General features: G+C 49.2%; 2 protein-coding genes across 4 annotated transcripts; both read right to left on the bottom strand.

Moving 5' to 3' along the window:
* Window positions 1-1682: 1682 nt before the first annotated feature.
* On the bottom strand, window positions 1683-3871 carry CNTF (ciliary neurotrophic factor). The gene is made up of 2 exons (XM_026850399.1): window positions 3440-3871; window positions 1683-3110 (listed from the first exon to the last, which is right to left on the bottom strand). The coding sequence occupies exons 1-2, from the start codon at window positions 3551-3553 to the stop codon at window positions 2637-2639; spliced, it is 588 nt and encodes a 195-aa protein (XP_026706200.1). The 5' UTR covers window positions 3554-3871; the 3' UTR covers window positions 1683-2636.
* Window positions 3872-4278: 407 nt separating this feature from the next.
* On the bottom strand, window positions 4279-25228 carry ZFP91 (ZFP91 zinc finger protein). 3 transcript variants are annotated; one of them, XM_026850342.1, is made up of 10 exons: window positions 25162-25228; window positions 13845-14060; window positions 13557-13593; window positions 12980-13069; window positions 12485-12607; window positions 10147-10197; window positions 9574-9652; window positions 9109-9223; window positions 8493-8592; window positions 4279-8120 (listed from the first exon to the last, which is right to left on the bottom strand). In XM_026850342.1, the coding sequence occupies exons 1-10, from the start codon at window positions 25211-25213 to the stop codon at window positions 7610-7612; spliced, it is 1374 nt and encodes a 457-aa protein (XP_026706143.1). In that variant the 5' UTR covers window positions 25214-25228; the 3' UTR covers window positions 4279-7609. The 3 variants fall into 3 exon arrangements, with proteins under 3 accessions (XP_026706143.1, XP_026706141.1, XP_026706142.1); XM_026850340.1 differs by lacking the exon at window positions 25162-25228 and having other exon boundaries at window positions 13845-14269; XM_026850341.1 differs by lacking the exon at window positions 25162-25228 and having other exon boundaries at window positions 12980-13066; window positions 13845-14269.
* Window positions 25229-25893: the final 665 nt, after the last annotated feature.

Genomic DNA, 25893 nt, shown 5'->3' with positions numbered 1-25893 from the left:
GCCCCCCCCCCCCCCTTCCCCCAGCACTGCAAATCCTTTCTCTCTTCTCTCAAAGCACAATCTCAGATGGCTTTTTGGTGGTTTTTTAGTCTGCAGGACCACATCTGGGGTCCTCAGCAGCATCAGCCATGTGGGTACGACTGTACTTCCCTCAAGCTCTTCATGTCTGTCTCCAAAATCAACAGCTTCAGTCACCTTCAGCCACCTGGATCAACTTAACTTCAGTCTGTGGCAATGCAAGTCCGAAGGGCCTCCCAGGAACAGGGGAGATTGGCCATCAGATGCCCTTACTTTTGTCAAAACAGTTCACCAGTGATTCCCTTTGGTGCTGCAGCTGAAAAATAGCATTAAAACCCAGCAGGCTCAGACATCAGCACCTCCCTGCTGCGTGGTGGGGTCTTGCTGGTGGGGAAAGCTCAAGACCTGGAGCCTCTTGCTTAGCCAGGCCATGGAGGTTTGGATTATGGTTTGCTTCTTCACTTTGTTTCTGGTTATGGTGGCCGTTTCACAGCACTGTGGGTGCTTTGCAAACACAGAGGTGCCCAGCACTGCTGGCAAGGTAGGAATAAGGAAGGTTGCAAAAGTAGCAATTTGCGTTGCTGGGCACAACCCAGGGACGCCCCTGGAACAACATCATCACCCACCTTCAATCCCATTGCTACTTCTACTCCGGGAGCGCGGCTGCGGCAGGCCAAGGCTCAGAGCACCACCAGCAGTTGATCCGGAAGGATCGAGTTGCAGGGACCTGTGCCAGGGCTGGGGCCGGCTCCCTGGGACGTGAAGGTCACCTCGTACCTGGGACTACTGCAGTGGGTGAAAAGGGGTCTGCTCCCACCTGCTTGGGTCACGAGGTCCAGAGACGGACAGACGCGTGAGGGTTGAGATGTACGTGCCCACCTTCAGGGTGGTGAGGGACAGCACGTAGGTGAGGATTCGAGCACTGGGGCACTGCTGAGCACGAGGGTGCAAGGGGAGAAAAACAAGATGACTTCAAGCACACAAAGCAGACAAGACTAGGAGAGGGAGAAATACTTGCTGGGAAAGGGACTCACTTTGACAAGGCCAGACATTGTTACTCCCACGTGCAGGGAAGCAGAAACACTGCAAATAATCGAGTCTAAACTGCAAAGCTGAGGGCAGGCAACGTGGCGATGGAGAAGGTGCACATTCTTCCTCTTCAGCATCACCCACCAAAAAAAAACAGGCACCGCCAAACGACCTGCGGCCCTGCCTACCCCGATGTGGGTGCTGGGGTGGGCAGGATGGGTGCTGGGGGCCCTGCCTCAGCACCGCCCTGCGTCCTCCTGCGGCACCCAGGGCCCCCCCATCCATGCAGAGGACGCTGGCGCTGGGGCAGGCGCTGTGACTGGTGCTGCAACAAAGCCGCTTTGTGCGGGGCTGGCCGGGCACGTCCCCAGCCTCCTCCCCACCCCGCGCCTCTGGCATCCTCCCATGCTGCTTTCCCTCTCGCAGGTCAGGGAGGAAGGCAGGGCCACACCAGGATGGGGCAGCACCCCAGCGACCCCCCCTGCATCCATCTCCTTCATCCCACCTCCTTCCTCATCCCCACAGCCTCCCAGCAGGTCCTGTCCCCCACAAACCTCCCACTCTGCTGGGACCAACACTTCCCTAGTGGGAACGGGGCAGCCCAGGCTCTCCAGTGAGGTTGAGACCCACTGTTCCACCTCCCTCAAGAAGTCACATCACCCTGGTAGATGTGCCCTTTTATTTGCTTGGCAGCCAGCAGCCATAACATCCATTCAGCAAGAAAACCATGGCCCGGGCAGCTGCGAAAACTCACAGCATTCCCCTTCACAGGGTGAGTAACGTGGTCGGGGCTGTTTAATCCTCCATGCCGTTTCCAGTCCCAAAATAAACCCTGGAGGCACAAACCTCCTCGCAGAGGGTCTTTGGAATCACAGCTTTCAACTAAAAGATCTTCTCCATTACCTTGTCTGAGTGGTTAAGAAATTCCCTCCTGGTCATGTCTCCAGTTTCCCCTCCCGAAAAAGCCCCCAAGCAGTTAGAGCAGAAATTCAAGGTGCAGAAAACGCAAGCCAGGTGGGAGAAAAGAGTCCTCGTGAAGGAGGCGAAGCCTCGCATCTTGCAGCTGGGGGTCAGGTCCCAAGGCTCCTTTCATCAGGTGGTATTTTGCTGTCCCTTCGCTCCTGCCTTGTCTCCACAAGAGCCCTGAGGCACCTTCTGTCTGCCGAGGCAGCACCAGGCCCTGGCAAGCCAGGCAGCGACTGAATTTCAAAGGGAAGGCCAGCACTGCTGCATCCCACTGAGGGTCAGGGTCTCCAGGCCCCGGGGTGAGCAGAAAAGCTGCTTCCCAGGGGATAATTCCAACCCCCTAGCAGGCAAAGCCTGAGCCACCCCCGAGGTTCACCCCATCTGGGGGTCCCTGCTCCCTCCAGGGCAGCGTGTGGCCTGTGCCTCAGTTTCCCCAGAGGGACAGGGGCCCACAGGGAGTGGCACCAAAAGGGGGGGGGGCTGGGGGTTAATGACACAGTCCCTCCCGTCCATCCCCCTCTCTGAACAATCCCCTTTGCTGTCAGCAGCCCTGCGCAGGGGTGGGCGAGGAGCCCCCCGCTACGCCCCAGTGGGACCCGAGACCCCCACCCCCCCGGCCGCCTTCAGGGGCTCTCAGCCAGGCTGGCAGGCGAGCTGCTGCCCGGGCTGGGCTTGGCGAGCTGCCGCAGGTCCCGCGTGGACCTGACAGCCCACTGGGCCAGCTCCCGCAGCACGCCCAGGCCACGCAGCTTCCTCTCGAAGAGGCTGAGGTGGGGAGCGGGGGGAGGCTCGGCCCCCTCCTCGCTGGGGGGCCCACGGCTCTCCAGCCGCAGCAGCTCCTCGAGGTGGTAGGTGAAGGCTGAGACCTGGAGCAGGACGGCTGCCAGCGCCTGGCCCAGGGTGGTGTCTGCCTCCCCCAGCTGCTCTTGCTGCTCCTCCAGCATCTGGGCCAGCAGGGCCCGGAAGGTCCGGTACGCCGCCAGGTTCTCCAGCAGCCGCTGGGTCCCCGTCTGCTCGTCCCAGCGCTCCACCGCTGCCACCGGCACCCCCTCCACCGCCGCCACGCTGGCAGAGGCGTCCAAGCCCTGCCGCTCCACCTGTGGGGCGACAGCAGACAGGGATCAGTGGCAGCTGGAGAAACGGGGGGGCTCCCCTGCCCTGAGCCCTGCCAGCACCAGCTCCAGGGAGCCCCGATTCAGCTCCAGCACCGGCCAGGAGGCATTCTGGGCAGCGCAAGGCCAGGTGCCCGAGCTTTGCCCAAGCACTGGCCGGCAGCACCAAGGCCCGGACACCGGCAGCATTTCACCCCCCATCTCTACCGCAGGCAGAGCCCTCGCACCCCGGCACAGCTGCCAGGATCCCCCAGGCAGCCCCCAGTAGCGGGAGCCAGCCCCGCAGGCAGCTGGAGGGAGACAGGAAAACTCACGTAGGTGTCCAGGAGGTCGACGACGTCCGAGCGCATCTTCCCGGCCAGGCGGATGCCTCGGCTGCACAGGTCACGGCGCCGGAGGGCGGCTGAGGTGTTGTCTGCTGCCGCCATGGCCCGGGCAGCTGTGGCGGGCACCAGGCTCAGGGCGCAGTGCCTGCCCGGCCCGGGGAGGACAATCCCTTGCTGAGCTGGTGCATTCCAGCTGGGAGCTCCGCTCACACGTCCGCTGGCCTGGCTCTCCCCCTCTTCCGTGCCTGGGGCCTGGCACGACGCTGCAAATTCCCGCCTCTGGGATCAACAGCGACAGATTATTTCTCTAATTCCCCCACGCATCGCTACTCCAAGCGCCTTGCCCAGAAGGGTATTGCCCGGCGGCAACAGGCTCCCAGCCCCGGCTCTGACCCATTCCTCCCTCCCAGCCGTGCAGTGAGATTAGCAGCACGCTAATCCCCCCGGCTCATGCCAGAGCGCGGGAAACCACTGCCGGGAAGAGGCGAGCAAAGCCAGGACATTGCTCAACATCTCAGCCCGGGCAGCGGGCTGGGGCCTCAGCAGGGCAGAGCACCAGGGGTGCACCCGTGAGGGGCCGCGGGCAGCCCCCAGGCTGGGCTGGAACCTGAACCCCGACAGAAGGCTGCAGGGGCCCAGCCCCGCCGCCTCCAGCCCTCTTAGTCCCCCATGGCTGCGTGGGACTGGGGCCCCCAGGCTTAACCCCCCTTTTGCAGAGGGGTCCTGCCCCAAAGGGGGGCAGCAGGGGGGGGGAAGGAGGGCCCAGCCACCCGCCACAAGTGAGCTGCATGCACCAAGACAAAAACAGCCCTTTTAGGTGGTTTGGTTTTTTCCTCAGTACGTTTATTTTGATTATGTATTACCCAGATTAAGAGAGAAAACAGGAGTCGAAAAGCAGTTTCCCTTTAGTGTCACAGTACACCGAGCCTTGTCCCCAGACTGCCTGGGGGGCTGCCCCAGCTCCAGGGCCGGTGGCCAACCCAGCAGCATCGTTGCCACCTGGTGGCTACTGCAGAAAGCGCTGCTGGGCTCCGAGAGCCCCCCAGCTCCAGCTGGCACAGCCCCCCCGGCCCAAACCCCCCGGAGAGATCCCTGCCCGCGCCGGGCACAGCACCCTCAGCTCTGCGGGGGGCAGAGAGCAGGCAAAGGGCCCTGTGCCCCTTGTTCCCTCCCCAGGAGGATAAAAAAAAAATAAATACAGAGAAAAAAATACAAAAAAGTTTATTGCAAACTACTACAATAATTTATTGAAGCGAACTGCATGCGAGTGAAGGAGAGACATCAAAGGGAGGAGGAGCTGCAGGAGGGCTGTGTCAGTTTTAGGGTTTCAAAGAGGAGTGGGAAGGGAGCTACGCCAGTCTCTCCTGCATCAGGGGTTAGCAGGCTGCGGTTAGAGGACAGACAGGCAACTGGCCAGGACCAGAAAAAGAAAAAGGAGAGCTACGAGAGGTGTGCATGGAAGGACAAGGTGGGGACTGGCAGAGGCGTCCAGGCTGGGAAACAAACAAGCTGGACAAGGCAGCCTCCCTCGCCCCAGCCGGGTGCCAAGCGTTACGTCACCAGAGGTGAGCAAGCCCCTGACCCAAAAGCATTTTATTGTGCCATCCCTCAGAAAACAAAACCCCGAGCTCTCCGTTTAGTGTTCTGTGCAAGGCTCTGCCCACTCCGCACCTCCCACGGGGCACAGGGGCAGGGAAGCAGCTCCAGCAGCATGGCTGGTCTAGAACGTGCGCTGGGGACGACACAGCCAACCCACACGTGAGCGCAGCTGCCACCGGCGGCCAGCACCCAGGCCAGGGAACGGGCCACCACATGGGGCAGCTCGGGCAGCCCCAAGTCGCCCCGGACAGAAGACCCACACTGCTGGTGGGTGAAACCATCAGAGCTGGGTTTGAACAAGTCTCATTGTGCTGCTGCTTTTCAGTTTGCAAGGGGAAGGGACCAGATGGCCACCTGAAAGCTTCCTGCTGGAAATCACAGCGATTTGATCCAAGCAAGAAACTGGATCATCCCAACTGAAGAAACTGGTTTAGTTTAACACCATACCACCACAGACCTGACGTGCACTGTCCCAGGAGACCTGTGTTCAGGAGCCTCTCCAGGAGAGGCACGGCTGGACACATCTCCTGCAGGCGTGGGAGCCACACTGCTGCCACGGTGCAAGAATGTGGGATGCCCACATCCAGGGCACAAGACACCAGGGTTGCAAACTGTTCAGCCACAAACCGTCCCAACACCAGAAGTGCTTCAACTTGCTCTGACAAAGGTATCAGCGTAAGGGGGGAAGGGAGGGGGTAAATCAGGGCAAACAGCCCAATAAATGCTGTCAGGCTTGGGCCACAGCTGGATTTCCAAGCAGCACAAGGGACAGAGTGGGTGTTCAAGGTAAGTTTCCTGGAAAAAGCTTCCAGTTCAACTCCATGTTTTATTGCCATTCTCCAGACCCCAGGTACTCGATTTTGCCAAGCTGCTGCTGTGTCCTACAGACTAATTTAGCTGATCTTGTGCTCAGACAAGATACTTCAGCTCTGCTCCCAACCACATAAACCCAACTGAAAAAACAAACAAACAAAAAGCCCAGGTTATTCTTCACCTCTTTCAAAAACACTACTAATCCAAGGCCACTGAATCTCCACGCAAAGTTTCAGAGAAGAGCAAAAAAAGATCCAAGTCTCCATAGCAGACACATCATACTCTATATAAGCTTTTCCAAGGGCTCAGAGCTGTCCTCACTACACCAGCAGGCAACACTTGAACCGCCACATTTCAGGGAAAGCAGGGGTGCTCGTGCAGAAGCGCGAAGCTTTGAGAACATGGCTGCACAACACCCTCCCCCGAGAATGGGGGCAGGGAGAGAAGCTGACAGCCCCTTCGTTCTGCGTCAGTCTATTGCCTTGGATAAACAAGCCTGAGACAACCACATCCAGTCCCTGCTTCTCTATCTGTCTAGACCTGGAAAGGAGAGGCAGTCAGATGACAACATCCCCCAGCAGCAAGCAGCTCACAACCATCCTAAGTCATGAGAACAAGTTCCTGGCTAATGACGTTCTTCCCCAAAAGACTAGGGAGCGAGGGGGAGGCAGAGAGAAGATTTAATGCAAGGAGCTCACCCCGACCTGGGAGGGAGGGAGACAACAGCCAGCTGTTCCATCACTCACCTCATCCTCCTGCTAAAACGCTGCTGCAGAGACTCCCACTGCAAACGGGCTCTTCTCCAGGGGCTCTCCCTCTACTCTGGAAAAGCTGCGAGACATCTGACTCCACAATGCTGCCTTCACCTCGGCTCTTCCAGCTGCTGTTATGATGGCACGACGTGCTCCCTGCCACTCGCTAGGGCCAAGGCGCCTACTGGGAAACAGCCTGAACACCTTCCGCCCCCACCCCCTAAGAACACAACTAAAAAATACCGACCCTTTTTTAATCAATAAATAAGGAATCTTGTTACCACAACACAAAAACGAAGCATGTTCAAAGTGCAAATTACTGTCGTCAAACTGGGATGCTCCTCCTTGCCTCTCCCACGCAGGGCTCCCGTAGCCCCCGGGCCTCTCCAAGCAAACATGATCTATGAGCCAGGGCGTTCCCTCGACTTCCTGCCAGAGCTGGAGCAGAGGAGTGCAGTGGGGAGAGGGACGTGCGCTGTTTCACAGCTCACCCTGCTGAGGGGGCCTAAAGTGCCAAGCCAAACTCCCAGCCCCGGGGGGAAGAATGAGACTGCAAGGACCAGAGTGCAGCGATGCATAGAAGTTGGGACCAGGGGCGAGAGGGAGTCCTAAGAAACTTGTCCAGAGCACATCAAATGCTTTCTAGTTTGTGAGAGGGGCCACGCCAAGGAGCCAGAAAGGCATCTGCTTTGGGGTAGAGCAAAGGGTTTCAGCAGTCTCCCCTCCCTTGGGGAAATCCGTCGCTCAATCCAACTTGCTCTGGTAATGGCAGCATGTGCCCCTTTCTACAAAGGAGCAGTGGGAGAGAGAAGTGGTTGGGAGAGAGGATGTGCTGTGATCCACGCTGGAGGGGAGCAGACCCTTCGGTTATTTACTAGTATTGTAAGTTTTGTTTAACTTTTCTCTCTTTCAGTAAGTGTCTCCTCTTTTTCTTTTTTTCCTCCTTTTAAATACAGAGTCCAAACTGTCCCAGCACCCACGTGCTCCCCACCCACTAGGGTCCAGTGGAGTCTGAATCTTCGATGAGCACCTCTGTGGTGGCTCCCAGGATCTCTGTGTTCATGACCAGCCCCTCCGGGTTTGCGCTGCTGCCACTGCCCACGAAGAGCTTGCCGTCAGCCACCAGGCTCACGCGCTCTGCCCCGCCGCAGTACGTCTTCGGCATCCCGTCGGGGTTCAGCAGCAGGCAATCTGCCGGGGCAGCGCTTCCCAGGGGGTCGGGCAGGAGGGGGAGGCCCTGCCCATCGGTGGGCGGCGCGATGGCCTCGGGATTAGTGCCCAGGATGTCAGTGCTGGTGATCAGGGCACCCGCGTTGGCAGCCAGTGCTTCGGCAATAAGCACTTCGGGGTGGCTCTTGGCTTTGTGGGCCACCACGCTGTCCTTCTTCTCAAATTTCTTGCCACAAATGTTGCAGGAGAACTGGTAGAAGGAGTCCGCATCATGCTTCTTCATGTGCCAGTTGAGGGAAGCCTTCTGCCGGCAGGTGAATCCACAGATCTCACACCTGGGAGGGGAAAAAAAGAGGAGGTCACAACAAAGGGACACCCCATACACTTGGGGGGACAGCAATACAAGAGGCAGCCCAGGAAAACAGGGCCCAACTAAAATGGGGTGTCACTGTAGCTCCAGCTCTTCCAGTTTTATTTGCAGAGGGCTTATGTTCCTCAGATCTCGACTGAGTCACTGCCTCAAGGAGCAGGCGAGACAAGTGGCAGCTCAAACGCTTCTGCAGGTGCATGTTTAAAGAGAGCTGGGACACCAGAGACAGGCTCCAGCCCTGACTTCAGAGCTGCCCCTGCTCTGGGTGCAGCCCCACAACAGCTGTGCCCAAGGGTCCCTCCAAGCAGGGGATCAAGAGACAGGCAGAGGTACTCACTGCAAGGGCTTCTCGCCCGTATGGATCATCCGGTGCACCGCCAAGTTATGAGAACTCTTAAACGCCCGGGCACAGTACTCACAGATGTAATCCCTTTGATCTAAAAAGCAACACCGGTTGGAGCATTACTCTCCCACAGACCTGCTCCCTTTTTCCAGTTCTCACATGGTGCAGGTAAAGCTGCCCAAGAAGCAGCAGAACTAGAAGGGCTGGGAAGCCAGCAGGCATAGCAAAGGAGGAGGCGTCCCACAATACACCACAGCAGCTGATCTGGAGAGTTAAGGCATGATTAAGACTCTCCTAAGAGCTAATTATCCATTCTGACCAATACTGAAGGACTGGCAAATTAAGATAAAGCTTGACTTAGTTTATTCCTCTACAGAACCCCTGAGTGATACTTGCCAGGGGGTGAATTAAAAGCTCTATAGCCTATTTCTTTCATTTCCTTAAAAGACGATAATCCAGAAGGAATTAATACCCTGCTGCTGCTGCAAATCTATGCCAGCTGCCTTGGCTTCATCCTCCCCAGAAGTCCTAGAGGCTTTTCCATTTTTTTCCCCCCTCTCTGTTCACTGACCTGAGGAGGAGTTTGTATCTCTCCCCCACCTCCCTGTACCTGTGTGGTGTTTGGCATGCCGCAGGAGCTGCTTCTGGAGTCGAAAGAGTCGACCACAGGAGGGATGAGGACACACGTATTTTTTCTTCAGCAAGTGCTGGTACTTTATGTGATGCTATAAAGGAAGAGTGAAAGGTTGTAGACTCTCTCTGTTCGTGGCTAAGAGAACAGCTGAGACACATTGATCACAGATGGCCTCCAGCAGGCCATCAGACTTCAATCACTCACAAGACACCCTTATACCATGAACACAAAGGCTTTGATCTCCACTGAGAGAAGGAAGCCAAACAAATGTGGACATCTAGCAACAGGACAGGTAAGAGACACACATGGCCACAATTAAGTCTAACAGAAAGACAACATTAGAAAGGAGTGCTTCAGTGCCAGCAGAGGATCAGCTGCCTGTTGGAAACAGCCCTTCCCTGCCCATACACATGCCATTGGGGAGATGAAAAGTCAACCAACCTGCAGGTAACGTGGGTGAGCCAAGACTGTGCCACAGCCTTCCATCTCACAGCGGACGTACTGTATCGGAGGCTTCTTCCTAAGAAGTCAGCAAGGAGAAGGGTGGAGTGGTTAGCTGATGCATCTGAAGCCAGGGCAGCAGCAAGGCAAACGAGCGTGAGTGCAGCTCAGTGATGTGAGCACACAGGTTTATGCTCCAATATTCCTGTTTGAGCTATGCTGCTAGAGGCTCTGTCCAAGAGTTCCCTCCATTCCTAGCACTACTTGAGGGCTCTCCCCAGAGCTGAGAAAACCCCAGAACCTTATCACTGAGCAATGGCTAGGCTAGGGATCAACTTAGAAGTGGGGAGGTGGGTCTGGTTGAGTTGGAAGAAATCAAGCCCACAGCTACAGGGAGAAAGGGGAAGGAAAGGAGGAAAGGCAAGGCATGCTGCTATCCCCCTCCCTGCCCCTTTAAAGCAGATTTCTATACTGTGCAAGATAGGCAATGAACTCTGAGGCAATGAACATCTCTGTGCAGGACACAAGGGAAGCAAGACTCCAGAACAGAACCAAGTAGAGGGGACCACTTACCTTCTCTTGGGCAGCCTTGGGCTCTTGTCATCCTTTCTCCTCCTTCCTCTCCTGTAACAGGGTTACAGAAACAGAATTGAAAGAAGCTTCTTTGCATTGGTAGTGGGCAGAGTTTTTGAAGTGTATGCTATAAAGCAGGAGCATGCTATAAGAAATGCTCCAGAACTCTTCTACACTTTTAGGCTGAAAAGTAACACTGCACCTGGCAAGTCAGCTGCTCGGGCAAGTCTGCCACCTGCTCTGGGTCAAAACGCCTGAAGAATTTATAAGGAAACACTCTTGTAATAAGGGGCAGGTTCCCTAAAGAAGTTAAGTAATCAGGCCTTCATGCAAACTGTCCCTGCAATTTGCAGAACTGCCACATCACACAGAAGACCGCTCCCTGCTGATACCTGGGTGACACTTCTTTCTGCATGACATTTGGTGGCACGCGGCAGAGCTCAAATCACCCTGTCTCTGCCAAGACAGCCAGGCTGCAGCTGCGTGACTACCTGCTAGGTCTAGCGTACAACACGTTTTTGAGCACGGTTGCCTCGCTCAGATGTGTCTCAGCCCACTATTCACAACTGTGCAGATACTAGTAAACAGGTATCAGACACCCACAGCCCGACAGGCTGTGGTCAGACACTGCCAACTCTCCCACCACAACGGAGTGAAGAAAGGCTATTTTAAAAACTCCTCAACCAGGCATCACACACTCCACATTTCTTCTTTTAAACCTGAAACTTCCCAAACAACTTGTTACCTTATTAAATTCATCCCTCTCCAGGCTGCACAACAGCACACACACAAGATTCTGGTCTCGTAAGCTTCTGCCACAGACAGTTAGCAAGCTATTGCCTCATCAACTGCAAGCTCTAGAAAAATCAATCGAGTGCAAGGTGGAGGCAGATTCAGAGGAAGGCAACATTCTTGACAAATAAATGCTTCATGTGGTTTGCTCACAACTCCTCCCATTTCCTAATGCATTTTTTATAAACATGTAATTTTGCCAACACAGTCCAGAATGGATGGTGCACCTTATTTCCTCTTCTCTGCTGGGTAGCATTTCATACCATGTCAAGAACACTAATCTGCATGACTGGGAAGAACAGGATTAATAACCTTGCAGCTATTTTACAGTCCTCTGAATTAACTATAGCAGCTTACACACCTGCCAAGACAAAAATCCATGCTCTGTCTGAGCAGACCTATGCTTACATGTAAAACACCCTCCCAAGCAATGCCTCTGCCCAGAATATTGTGCCTTCTTGATCACATTGCTGCAGCCTCTTAGAGTGAATTGATGGGAATCTTTTCTAGACTGTACTGAGACATCTTTATCAATAGCAAGGCCATGCTAGTAACATGCTGAACAGGCACTCAGCATTCAAGCCAAAGCCTTCAGAAGAGGCACAGGTTTTATTATGCACAGAAGTAGTGTCTGATCCAAACAAACACAACCAGCCTCAGAAAGCCATTTCTAACAGAAAAAATAAAGTTCTCAAAATGTCAGCATCCGTACTCCTCTCCAATGTAAATCAGCTCTGCAGCAGTTTAGAAACAGCAAGAGAAATGAAAACGAAGGTGTGCAGAGCCCTACGCCACAGACCAGCAGAGGGAGCCTCGTTTGTTCCAATGCTCAGAGGAGCTAAAAGCACAAAACCCGCTTTTTTTCCCCCCCTCATACTATCCCAAAGGATGGCTTTGACAAAGACACATAAATCCAGTCTACCTCAGCTGCCAGAAGGAAAGCTTCAGTGTTGAGTTCCAGTGACAGCATACCCAAAGGTTCTGAGTCTTCACTCAAAGCAGTAGTGACTGACTAGGTAGCAAGCTTGTTCTTTTATTTCTCCAAAAGGAGATAACACAGCTGTTTTTTCTGAGCTCTGGTATGTTAGTCCCAGACATACAAAGAGGACACTTACCACATGACAAGTACAAAGTATTCCTGTGTCTGCCTCCAGGCACACAACAGAAGAGATGCTGCCTTCTCTAACTGGCTTTCTAATACAGTCTAATCCATTTTAGTCACCACAACAAAAACTAGTTTTGAGAATGCTGTGAAGTATTTCACACTGTGTGGCCATATCCAGGTAGGCTGACTGGTAAAACACAGTATGGAGAAAACCACCCCTCAACTTAAACTGAATAAAAATACCAACTATTTTATCTTGCCAAACATGTATGAGAGAAAAGTTCTGCTTCCTAGTATCAGAACAAAAGGTTCTGCCCTATTATCTTTCAGACCCAGGGGAGGAGAGGGGAAGCCAACGACAACAAAACATTGTCATACCCTAAGCAAGAGCGCAAAATATACGATACACACTGCTACATATAACTGCAGAATTGTACTCACTTCCTTGGTGGTTCTTCATCTTCCTGAAACTCACTCTCTTCTTTCACTTCTACTTTAATCTCTTTGTGTTTCTCTTTTTCCTCCTTCCCCTTACTAGCTTTTCTCCTTTGCTTTGGTGCTTCCCTACAAAGATACACATACAACACATTATTCCAATATTCTTTCCCTTGTCTGCTTTTTGCAAATATTTAAGCAAAAACTGGATCCAAGTTCAGGTCTATTTATCAAGTCCTACTTCTAAGCAGAAGTATGAACAAGAGTTAAGGAAGAACCCAGCATCCAGCAGGGCTCTACGGCTTTAGTCTGTTAGGGAAGAACAGTCCTGATAGTTGTGGGCAATATTTAGTGTATTTAGCAAAACAGTGTGTCCAATGGGAGCCATTCCACCTTAGCAGCTAGCACAGGTTCTGACAGTCATATTAAGCTCATTCAATTAAGATGTCACTTTTTTTTTTTCTGTTTCTAAAAACACAGTAAGTATGTAATCTAATATACTTCTCTAGGTGGGGCTTGTAGGTTTCATCTCTTGGATCATCTTTGAAGGGAACTTCTTCCTCACTGATGAGCATCTCCTCATCATCACTGCTGGGAGAAAGGAGAACAGAGAACTAGCAGCAACAGCTTAAGCACTACGGCAAGAACATTCACGCATCATCCCCTGGGATGGGAAAGACACTATTACGCAGCACTTCCTCATTCAGCATGACTGGGGAAAGCTAACAGCTTGCTCTGACTAAGGAGCACGACAACAACCAAAACAGGCAGGCTAGGCAGTGCAGTCTCCTCTTGTGAACCCACCTAACTACAGCATCTTCTCCTGAGGAAAAAAGCCACCAGGTGAAAATGCCCACATCAAATCTCACTGCCTATTCCTCTACAGTATCTCCTGACATCTGCAGTCCATCTGCAATCCAGACTGAAAATACAAAGGTCCAGGACTGAAAACAGAGCTACTATCCATCCCATAGAACCTTTCACAAGAAGCACTTTTTTTAAAAAAAAAAAACAAACTCACTCAGGCCCTTATTTTCCCTTCTCGAGACATTAAATACCACAAAATAAAATTTCCTACCTGATTCCAGCTGGAGACCGATGCTCTTCTGTGACCTCTGAAAGGAAAAGTCACCATTAGGTTTCAATCTGTGTTCGCTGCAGTGAGCTCATCTGTCTCAAGATACCTCCGTCGACATTCAGTGCCAGGAGTGCTGGTGGCAGAAGGTACTCATGACCAAGAAGCACCACGCCTGTACCAGCCACAGTCTGCATACAGCTCACAAAGTTACGCCCACATCCAGCTCCCTTCAAGGTTCCCAAGACCTGACTACCTCCAGACACTTTCATGCCAGGGCTTCCCACGTACCATATTCAAGCTGGTCTGTGTTTGGCTCCGACTTGCAGACAAGCTGCAGGGAACCAGTCTTGGATCTGGAGGCACGTGAATTCTCAGTGTCACACTGGCGGGCCGCAGTGGCTGACCTGCTGCTGCGCCAGCTTCTGCTCGGCCTGGCTGTGCTGACAGGAGAGCCATGGCTGAGGACACTGGAAACTTCCTCCTCTTCCTTCTCTTCTTTGGGATCTGAAACACCCATTGCAACCGCTTTAATAGCAAGAAAAATCATTAATTCTATCATTAATTCACACTCCTCTCTGTCGCACGATGTTGAATAGCCTAACTGCCCCCATCTGCTCTGACAAGGAAGCCACTACCTCTTACAGATTTGCAGTGCAGCTCTACCAAGCCAGACAGGACACACCTCAGCAAGCCTTCATTCAAACTCTCATCACATTTCCTACTGCCTCTAAGTAAAACACAAATATTTGAAAACAGCTTACATTTCCCTCTGATAAAGTCTTCTAAGATGATTATTTGCTGGCTCTGATCTCCCCTAAGCACTACAAGACAGACACTCATAAACCTCAGCAACTGCTTTATGAAAACAAGCCTCAAAATTGGACCACATTAAAAGTCACATTTGGAGAATCCCCCAAACACATCTTTAATCAGAATTGTACACCTGATAATAACCCTGAGGAATCTGAGCTGGATACTACATATACTTATAGTATATGTAGTATATATACTTATATACTTATACTACATATGCTGTAGCTTATACTACAGCAAAAAGCATCACAAGCACTGTTAGCCTGAGGTCTCATTTATAGCTTCTACAGGTGGTTTCTTTTTGGCTTATGGCTGATCTCCAGATATGTTTTGGCAAGATAACAGAACTGGCTGAAATATCTATGTGAGCAGGTTCATCCCCTAAAAACCAAAATTCTCCAAGTACAGTTCACCTGATCTCACTTTTTGGTGCTTGCTGTGTCACTAGGCCTTAATGAACTCAAATGCCTTTTGAAATGTCACAAACAATATGCTGAAGAAAGTAATTCCAAGCAGCTGGCTACACTCAGTACTCCAGGTTTGCCACTGCTTTAGTGCACAAAGCCACCTGGAGTGCTCTGCGGGGCCTGTGCTTTAGGCTAAGCTCTGATCCACTCCTTTTTACCCAAATATATTTACACTGCTGTCTAGTTTCAGGTAGTTTTCTGCTGCCTAAGCACCAGCCAGAAGCACCACTGAGATGCCTGGGAATTTATCAAGCATCTGCTGGCAAAGGCAGCAGACAGTCCTCTAAGGACTGGCTGGGGAGCAGCTCTGCTATGCTGGGAGTCCCAGTGAAGAGCAAACTGCACATCAAGAGCCAGGAGCATGCCCTGGCAGCGAGGGAGGTCCACAGCATCCAAGGTGCCATCCACAGGAGCAGGGCCAGGAAACAGAGGAACACTGGTAACGTCCTTTACACAGCACTTGTTAGACACTTGGATTCCCCCTCCAGTTTTGGACTCCCACCACAAGAAGGTTGTCAACATGTCTGAGCAAGTCCAAGGGAGACCACCAAGATGGCCAGGGGCTGAAACACAAAACCTGAGAAGCCAAGGGAAAAGTACTTGTCCACCTGTGGAGAACAGAAAACCCTGGGGGCAAGCAGCAGCAGCCTTACAGTGTACAGGCAGGCTCTTGAGCAAACCAAACCTCCTTGCTGAGGTGCACAGCAGGAAGATGAGGGGCAAGGGTCATCTAGCAAGACAGGGAGGCCTGACTGCATACAGAAACAGCATTTTTCCCCGAGAGTATGATAGTCAAGAACTGTAAGAGGGGTCCAGCAAGGCTGTGAAGCCTCCACAGAACCCTAGCATGGTTTGGGTTGGAAGGGACCTTTAAAGGTCATCTAGTCTAACCCCCCCTGCAATGATCAGGGACATCTTCAACTAGATCAGGTTGCTCAGAGGCCATCCAACCTGATCTCGAACGTTTCTAGGGATGGGGCATCTATCACCGCTCTGGGCAACCTGTTCCAGTGTTTCACCACCCTCATTGTAAAACATTACTTCCTTATATCTAGTTAGAATCCACCTTCTTTTATTTAAAACCATTAGCCCCTGTCCTATTGCAACAGGCCCTACTAAAAAGTCTGTCCTCGTCTTCCTTATGAGACCCCTTTAAGTACTGAAAGGCGGCAATAAGGCCTCCCCAGAGCTGAACAAGCCCAATTCTCTCAGCCTCTCCTCATAGCAGAGATGTTCCATCCCTCTGAACATTTCTGTGGCCTCCTCTAGACCCGTTTTAACAGGTCCATATCTTTCTTGTACCAAGAACCCCAGTGCTGTACACAATACTCCAGGTGGGGTCTTAGCAGAGTAGCGGGGCTGCAGTCACCTCCCTCGGCCTGCTGGCCATGCCTCTTTTTATGCGGCCCAGGACACTGCTACCTTTCTAGGCTGCAAGCACAAATTGCTGGCTCATGTCCAGTTTTTCATCCACCAGTACCTCCAAGTCCTTCTCTGCAGGGCTGCTCTCGATCTCTTCATCCCACAGCCAGGGGTTGCCCTGACCCAGGTGCAGGACCTTGCACTTGCCCTTGTTGAACCTCATGAGGTTCACATGGGCCCACTTCTCGAGCTTGCCCAGACCTGACTGGAGAAAGCCCTGAGCAACATGATGTGGACTCTGTGTTGAATCCATGTTAAGCAGCAGGTAGGACCAGAAATATCCTGAGGTGCCTCCCAACCTGAAATCTCTAATTTTGCATTAAGCCTTTTGAACCAAATGATCCTTTTACTTCTAGCATGTAGTTTGCTTTGCATGACTCATTCCCTAGTCCTTGATTAACAGGATGGAAATAATCAACATTTGAGTGAAAAAATCTGACTGGAATACAGGATGCGAGGCATCACAATTTTGTTGTAAACCAGCAACTAAGTCTGATGTCTTGCATGTATAAAGTCCACTTCATCTTCAGGCATGAAACTACACCTTCTTTTTGGCTTCCTGGTTTAGCAGATTGAGGTGAACTACGACTGCTTTACATTTTTAATTCTAATTGGGAACATGAAATTTTTTTGAATGCTAAATCAAATCCAAAGACACTTGAAACCATTCTCTTGAAATTTTGCCCTCAAACGCTACCATGCCACCAGTGTTAGCACACACTGCTGCAGTTTAAAAAGGTTTATTCCATTGGAAGATTGAGCATTCAACTGATTTCTTAGCAAGAGCTAGTATTTTAAAGATTAGACTTACTGAGTTGAAACAGACTACCCTCAAGAATACATTTCTACAAAGCACACCACTCACCTAGCAATTTTGCTTCCATTTCTCTGAAGTGAAGGTGTTTAATAAGCCTTTCCCCATGATTTCTCCTTTTTTACTTCTTCCTCTACTTCAGCATGCTTGTCTAACAGATTCATTGCATTTTAACATGCTGTGAATACCTATGCACCTCCAAAAAAAGCCATAGTTAGGAGAAGCATCAAATATTTACTTTGCAGATCTCATAAAGCAATATAGAGCTATTAGGTGAAAATCCTTATAATTCTAGACCCTCCCAATGGCAGATACAGGTCCCTATGCAAAGGTCTGAGCTGCAGCAGGAAACTTGTATCTGCCAAGTATTCAGCTGCACTAGCTGCTGCAATCAGCATTCACCAAGACTTTGTCCAAAATCAAAAATTGCAAGAAAAGTCCTAGACTTTTAATAAATTTTATACCTCTTTCCCACACCTAAATTTCCTTCTTCTTTCACAAAAACAGCTTTCTGATAAATCCAGCCTGCCTCTCAAAAAAACAAAACAAAAAAAATCAACCACCAAACACTAAATACGGAGGCAGCAGCTGGCTTAGAGAGAAAAGCAGAACTTCCTCCTCCTGCTGCCTTCTTGTCTAACACACCTGACTTGGCATTAGAGGTAATCACAAGCCTGTCACTGGAGGTGTTGCAATTTTAACTGTGTTTGAGGATTCCTCCCCAGACTGCTGATGTTAGGCAGGAAGTAACAGGACTCGAGTCTGCATTTAGGTCAGAAACACGGCTGTCCTTGTCTGTCTCTGTCTCCAGTGGAAGGAGTTAGGAGATGCCTGCCTCTCTTGATTGGTTACACAGGGACCTTACCATTATTTTAAGTCCTGTCTTGGGGATCATGCTTAGCCTGTGAAGGAACCCTGTGGATTACCCCTCTTCTCTCACAAATGCCTCTACACAAAAAGCCACACTCCTGAGTTAGGATCTGGTTAATGACACAAAGAAGCAAGAGAAACAAGACAGAGGGAATAAACATTACTATCACAGATAATCGGGCTCTGCTCTTCAACAAAAAATACGCTGCTTGAAACTCTTGAGACTGAAACATAGGAAAAATTTAAGTTAGCCTGTAGTCAATTCTGCATTTAAAAACCATATAAACTTGTCAACACCACTAGCTCTGGCTAGCCACAATTCCTCTGGAAGGATCCTGTCCTCCCAGAAGACCCACAGAAAATGGATTATAGGCTCACATCCTGTTATTTCGTAGCAAGCATCAGCAGTAGTGACAGACACCAGGTCATAAGAACTCAGACTGCAGGAGGACAAAACAATATGAGGCACAAGAAATGTTGATACACCCCCAGCCCAAAGCAAAAAGAAGCACTGAGCATTTGCTTTTCAGATCAGCTGCTGCAAAACGAATTAAATGCCTTCCTTTTGGCAGAGTCTGCTGGCCAGTCACCACATGCAACCTCAGATTAAGACCCAGTGCTGCTGGCTTTTGCCCGAAACACATTTTATGGAGACGGGGCAACAGAAGCTATGACTTGGCAAAATGAGTCTGCCAAGAAGCACCCTCATGCTCACACTCACCTGCGACTCCCCAGCACTGACATTAATCGTAGAAATCCAGGTTGGAAGGGACCTCAAGGATCATCTGGTCCAACCTTTCCTGGCAAAAGCACAGTCTAGACAAGACGGCCTCACACCTCATCCAGATGAATCTTAAAAATGACCAATGCTGGGGAATCCACCACTTCCCTGGTGGGAATACTGACAGTAATCATCACCCGCCTCATCCCGTAGCCTCTGCAGAAGTTAGATTCGGAAGGTGTGTGGATGTCTGCATTTATCAGGATGTCATTTGAGAAAGACAGGGAAAATCCACTTTCTGAAGTCCTACCAATCCTTTTGATCTTTTGGCTCCCGGGGTTCTTCCTACCTTGAACTCTCCCTTAAGTCAGTCAATGATAAACAGCTTTCATTCTGAGGTACTTTCACCATTCTGCTGCTTCTTCCCAACAGTCTTTAAACTTAACAGTGTTCAGAGCAGAAAACCATGTATAGATTTGAGTGATGGTACACAAGAGGTACCAACTGTCCTTTAATCTTAAAATTTGTGAAGAAAGAAACGGTCACTGGGAGAAGGGACAAGAAAAGGCAATCTAGGAGGAAACTAGCTAAAAAGTTGTAGCTCCCTTATAATTGTTTAGGCAAGCAAGACTCTGGGTACTGCTCTGCTTCTTAACAGAGCTTACCCCAGTAATGCTCCATCATTACTCAGCATGCTAGTCAGCACAGATTCCCATTTCAGATGTGCAGCAGAAACATATTCTCATTCACACTCTAACTCTGCCCCCCACTGCACACAAGGTGACTAAACTAGCAAAAGCATCTATCTCAAAACCTGTATCACATTTTTCTACATATACCAGCATTGCCACAAACTGAAACAAAAGGAATAAATATGAAAGTTTGTCCACTGTCTCCTAGACCAGGAGATAAACTCACCCTTCTGAGTCTCAATTCCTCCCTATATCATAAATCCACTTCACAGGCAGGATACCAACAGGAAGCCACAGAGACTGGCACTTGTGCTTTCTCGCGCTTTGTTTCTTGCTTCATCTACAGCTGCTTCACTCCCCAGTCCCACAGCATTTTCTTTATAGGACACTGCTCCAAGAACAGGGTGCTTACCACTTCTTTTTTTACACTACCGGATGCAGCAAGTGTTAAGAGCGTGGCTGGGTAACCAACAGCAAGCCGACAAGGGCCTGAGATGTAAATACGCATATCCCACATGCAACGCCTCCCAGACTTTCTTTCCAAGCACTGAAGGAAAACAAAGTCCCAGGCAGATATCAATTACTCATTGCAAAGAGCAGAAAGTCCAAACCAACAGCATTCACTTCCTGAAGTAGTAGCAGTTCCTTCATCAGAGGCCTTGCGTGATCCTGCTGTGTCTGTCCACCCCCGTTCCCCTAACAACTTGCAGATGCAGCGTTGCTCTGTATTTCAGGAAAGAGAAGCAGGTAGCCAGAGAACGGAGACCCGAATTACCATTCCCTGCAGGAAGGGTGTGCGGATGTAAAGCTAGTACAGATGCCATTTTGCAAAGTCGGCAGCACTTCTGGGAGATACTGCTGTCCTCGGGTGTCACTAGGGACGAAGGATGGAAACCCTCTGGGAGCAGAGCCGCTTGCTTCTGCTGCTTACAGCACAGCTCGTGAACTTGGCATCAGCCTGCCCTCTGTAACCAGTGCATTGCTAGGCACCAGTCCTGCTACCCTGGCAGCTCAAAAATCCACTCAATTACTCTCAGAACTGGGAGCTGTTTGGCACTCCACATCTACTTTTACCAGCCAGCCTGTTCAGATGTTCAAGCTTTGATTTACCAACCCCCTTTCAACCTGCCCCTCAGAGGTAAGCTTGTTGCAGTAACAAATTCCTCTTTCTGACATAACAATAGTAAAAAATACCAGTGTCACTTTACCCTTGATGTACAGAAAAATGTAACTTTCTACTGTTACAAATTAACAGTTCGTTGATTGCTAACAAATTTCCTAAACTTTAATTTATAAAGCATTTGAAAGGATCTTACTAACCCTGCCAAGTAGACACTTTCAGAAAATATCTATGTACAATTAAGTGAAAGGAAAACAAACCCAGAATTATTAAGTTACAAAACAACTATTATGAAAATAAATGCACACAGACTGTGACTTAGATTTAACATAGTAACCATACAACAGTTAAGGCACTGAACATAGAATTTTTTTAATGGCAGAGATAAAAATGAAACTCAGGGAAAAAGAAATCCTAGTGTAAACCTCCATCTAAATGGCTCCTCCCCCGCCAAAGAGCTGTGAAACTGTACATATGGGACACAGGAAAATCCTTGTAGGAGTGAAAGTAGGTTTGGGCAATCCGAGTTATTTAAATTCGGCACATTTTTATAAGGTTTGATTTTAAGTAATGACATTTCTCTCTCAAAACAGTGACAAAGTCTTAAGGGAAAGCAGTCATTACCGAAGAAGCATGAAGCTTTAAGAATACAAATAATGAGGTATAACGTGAGTTATTTATGCTACAAAACCGTTTTGTACAACTAGAATCTTAAATGTTTTCCATCTTTTTTTAATCCATGGAAGCTTACCATTTTTCTAGCAGTTAAAAGCAGACTGCTACAGAGCAAGCTTGTGTTTCCCACTCGTTTCCTTTCACGGTCCTTGAAGAAACAGCCCTCTGACCTCCCCTCTCCCCTGAGCCTTCAAATCGCAGCTTGGAAGCCACTGTGGTGAGAGAACGGCTGCAATAACCACCCACAAAGTGCATTACAGTAGCCTCATATGGAAAGACTGGAGAAAAAAATTTATCACGGAACAAATCACCAAGATAGTTCTCCAACTGTGTGAACATCTAACAAAAGTATTCCGCACATGACTCCGTTTCTAACACACGGTTTCTATAACCGTGCACTGAGGAAATATGTAAATACTGCTGGCATCATCCTTTAGCCCACGCTGTGCAAAAACACTTTGATTTGAGAACGGACTTGTTCCAAGGACATGACTCTCCATGCACATGGCACTACATTGCTTTTGATCACAGCTTTTAAGTAAATAAAAGACTTCGTAAATAAAGGCCCTGTTTTACCCCTCCAACAAACCCTTCTTCCCACCTTTTGATAGCACTACTACACAGCCGTGTACCTACGTGCACTTCAGGAATTACACTGGATCTTGTTCTTATCACTGCAAAAAAGCATCAATACCAATGTGAAGTTACAAGATGAAAACATGCAAGAAAAATAACTTGCATAAAGAAGGGTCCACATCGAGTATGTTTCAGCTGTGACACAGGCAGAGCAACATTAGACACGGAGATTCATTAATCTGAGTGTTCACCCATGGCATAAAACAAATAATACAAATGCTTCCAATCCCACCCTCTTTCTTCTCACTGCAGAAGAAGTAGCCTTCTTGCAACCTGCAGCTCTAAAACCTCGAAGACAAAGCACGTATGTTCTGGGAACACAGTAAGGCAGGGGCTCTACCACTGAGCACAAACCTGGCTTCTTTATACTCGGCCACAACTCCAACGTTCCCTCCAGAATAGCTTCACAGCCTGTTTTTTCAACTGTAATTGATTGTAAGACTTCATTCAAACTCTTAAAAGTGGTTACTAAACAGCAGAGGTAAAAATCTCACAAAAAGGTGGATGGAGTCAGAAACTGATTCGGCTGTAAAATTAAATTGGAGAAGCAAGTTTTGTCTGACTGCTAATAAGAGTCACAGTAAGCAGTGAATTTACGACCCAGTGATGGCAGGACATGAAGTGTATTCATTAAATCTATATTCCAATAATTAAAATTATTCAGGCCTAACTAAAATGAAAACTATTTCCACAAGTATATACATCATCATGGGAAGTCAAATGTGAATTATACTAACTGCCTGACTATAGCTACATGAATTCATTTATAAACTGAGATTAAATGTTCTACTTATGTAACTAATATTTCTACAGGAACACATTAGGGAAATATTGCAAATGCATGACTAAGCAGACAAGACAGGAAATACAATCAGCACAGCTGACTTTGCAACTGCCTTCATGCACACTAGTATGGTAACAATCGCAGACTAATTCTGACAGTACACACCTTCGACTTCAACCTCCCAGCAATCTTCCCATCAGACCTGCACAGTCAGACCTTTGTGCCTGCACTCCCAAGTGGACAAGCAGAGAAGCCCTCTGATCCGATGGCACTATGAGAGAATGTAAACCCTGGCAAGACTCTTCCACTGTTACAGCATCTTGGTTATAATCAATAGCACAAATTTAGCTGTGATCATGCCCATCACTGCTAAGCTTTCTTTACCATCAGCAATGCTGGTGACTTTACTTCAAAAATATAATCCCAAACTTAAGGCAACAACACTTACTGAATAAACTTTGGTGCAGCAAGTTTCCGATTTCTCCAATAGGTACACAGGACATGTCACCAGGTATACCTCACTTCCACAGGACATTTGCCCTGTATACAGAAGCTAATTATGGCTGAGCTCATGAAAATTTAATATTCCAAACTGGCTTTAGTATTTTACAGTAAAGGATAATAGTATAATGCAAATCAACACATAGAATTAAATTCCATGCCAGTAAATTGTTAGCACTAAACTCAAACCCTTCACCAGAACCACTCAGCAGCTTTACTGGATTTCTTTCTCAACCCAGCTCCATCCTGGAGTGAAATGGTGAATGGTATTTTATCGTTCAGAATTACTCCTAGCTACCAAAAAACCCTGCTGTGCAAGGAAAGCTGCAGTTTGCTTACACCTGATTAGGCTTCTTCACACATTTCACGCTAAAGGCCAAGAAGGGGGGAGCAGGAGGGAAGCTTCTCTCCTGCATACTGCATGATCTGTCTGAGGAGGACACTTTATTCAGTGTTTCCATGTCTTCTCCAATAAGCACAAACACACAGCAAGGATTTCATCCAGCGTGCAGCTGGGACACAGAAGTGCAGCTTTCTCGCTTCTGCATTTTTAAAGACTAAAAACCAAACAAGAAATAAAACAAACAAAAAAAAAATCACCAAGGCAGATTTCCTTTGGACTAGAAGCAGTCATCACTTCTCAGTGCCAATTTCCATGCAAATGTTCGTGCCATCCATTCTGGCTGCTAGTCTAATCATAAAAAAAGAGACCAAGAAATTTAATAAATACTTTTTCCACTCTCAGGTTCAAGGACAGCTGAATCACTTAAGAGCCCAAAGCTACAAGTCTAAAACGGCCAGAGTGCAGAGCTCCACCAAACTTGGGAAGTTTCAGACGGATATTTGCCATTCCCAAGCACATCTCAAGAAAGTGGAGTAAAAGTGGGATTATTCTGCCTGTTTTCCACCACTATCATGCGAACATTTCTGCTTAACGGTATCCAAAACACTGAGAATCACCATTAAAATGTGATGTTAACACTATATGTGTATTAAGTGCCAAGATCACACCTTTTTACACATTTCAGCAACTTTGCTTTGACCTAAAAGGCTGAAGCTCTCACAATAGTCAGCCCACCCTTTACGCAGTAAGAATTAAATGCACGCAAGCGGGGTCTGTGCTAAACACACATCAGTTAATTCCGCTTTGGTCTGCAAAAATATACCTTGCCAACTAGAACTGTGATGGATTTTCAACACCCAAGCAAAATAAATGTATAGACTTGTAGAAACAAAGTTAAAGTGTTAAAGAACTACAAGAATAAAGGCAGCCTTTAAGACATAAATGCCTGCAAACGAGAACTGAACAGCTCCGCAGAAAGGTGAATTAATTTGCACGGGTGTACGACCTTCTTTCCTCACTACTTCATTCTGTGGCAATTCTCTAGTGCCAGATCAAACCCAACACTACAGAAAGCCTTTTACTTGGAACTGTTTCAGAAGTCATCACTGTGTAAGGAATAAAGCCCTCTAACATTTCTCTTGCACAAGAAGCTGTTAAATAGATGCAGAGTTGGAAAAACACTGGAAGGACAAAAGTTCTGCTCCTGGTTGCAGCTCGCCACAGCTGGGGCTTTCTTGATCAGACCCATTAAGCTACTTACTCCCCTTCAAAACTTTTCTTTTTCACCCCTGAACACACAAGCATAAAAAATTTCACCATCCACTAAAGCCAGAAAAGTAAATATTTGAATACTCTTATTTCTACGTATCTTTCATACATCTCTTGAGGACCTACACCTGTATGTGACAGCAGCAGAACAGACACGAGCCCAGGTTTTGCCAGCTACTCTGGACCACCGTGCAACAAGAGCTGTCAAAACTGTGGCGCAGTGTAGTCTCAACTTCTGACAGCAAAGTAATACCCTAGTGGTTATTTGGAAGAACAAGTTTTTGCACGTTGGGCACGTGCAGACATCAGCAGCTTACTGCAGCTCCACAGTTTTGAGAGAGACCTTGGAAAGAAACTGCATGTTGTCAAGCAACAAAATATTATTTAAAAGGAAGATCCAACAGAGGTGTGGCTACCTTCATGGGGAAGCCCTGACTTTCTGGGTGGAATACAACAGTAGGATTAATTCAGTTCTTACCTTTACCAGCTGCTTTATCTGTGCACCTGAAAAAAAGACAAGGGACAAGCATAAGAGGCAACTTCTGTGGCACGGCAGCAGAAACAAGAAACAATTATGTGGAGAACGAGCCCTAATTCCCAACTGTGGGCAGACCTGCTGCCTTGTGCTCATATCACTGGCTTCAACCTCTTACAGCATCACAGATTATTTCATCCAGAGAAAGCTTAGGTGAACTATACTAATACATCAGCCCAGTCTTGCCCATAGTAGTTATGTCCAAGTCAGGGGAGCTTTGCAATTAAAACACGGTAGATCAGCTACGTTACCAAAGGCTCCAAGAGTACATACACACGTGGGTAGTTTCCTACTCCAGAAATAAAGCAGCAGCGAGATGCAGTCATCTCCTCATGGGAAAATAAATCCCGCCACCTCCTTCACCGAGACTTTTGGTGTACGGAGCCAGAAGGAGCTGGGGACCAGGGAGCACCCGGGAAGGCGGCAGCTATCCCCGAGGGCGCTGCGCAGCGGGCACTCACGGTTCCGCTTGTAACCGGGGGCACGTCTGCTGCGGCAGGCGGGGCGGCCGAGGGCAGCAGCGCTGAGGACACTGCCCTTCCTGGGAAGGGACCGGTGGGGCCGGCCCGGAACAAAGAGGCGGAGGCGCGGGGCACCCCGCGGCTGGAGGCGGGCCCCGGGGCCTAGGCGCCACTCGAGCTGGACGGGGGAAGAAGCCGCCCGGCCGGGGCCGCC

The sequence above is a fragment of the Athene cunicularia genome (assembly GCF_003259725.1).
Source record: "Athene cunicularia isolate RWA chromosome 5 unlocalized genomic scaffold, athCun1 chr5_part2, whole genome shotgun sequence".
Taxonomy (NCBI): domain Eukaryota; kingdom Metazoa; phylum Chordata; class Aves; order Strigiformes; family Strigidae; genus Athene; species Athene cunicularia.
Note: the sequence above shows the minus strand (reverse complement) of the source record. Positions and strands in the feature narration are given on the sequence as shown.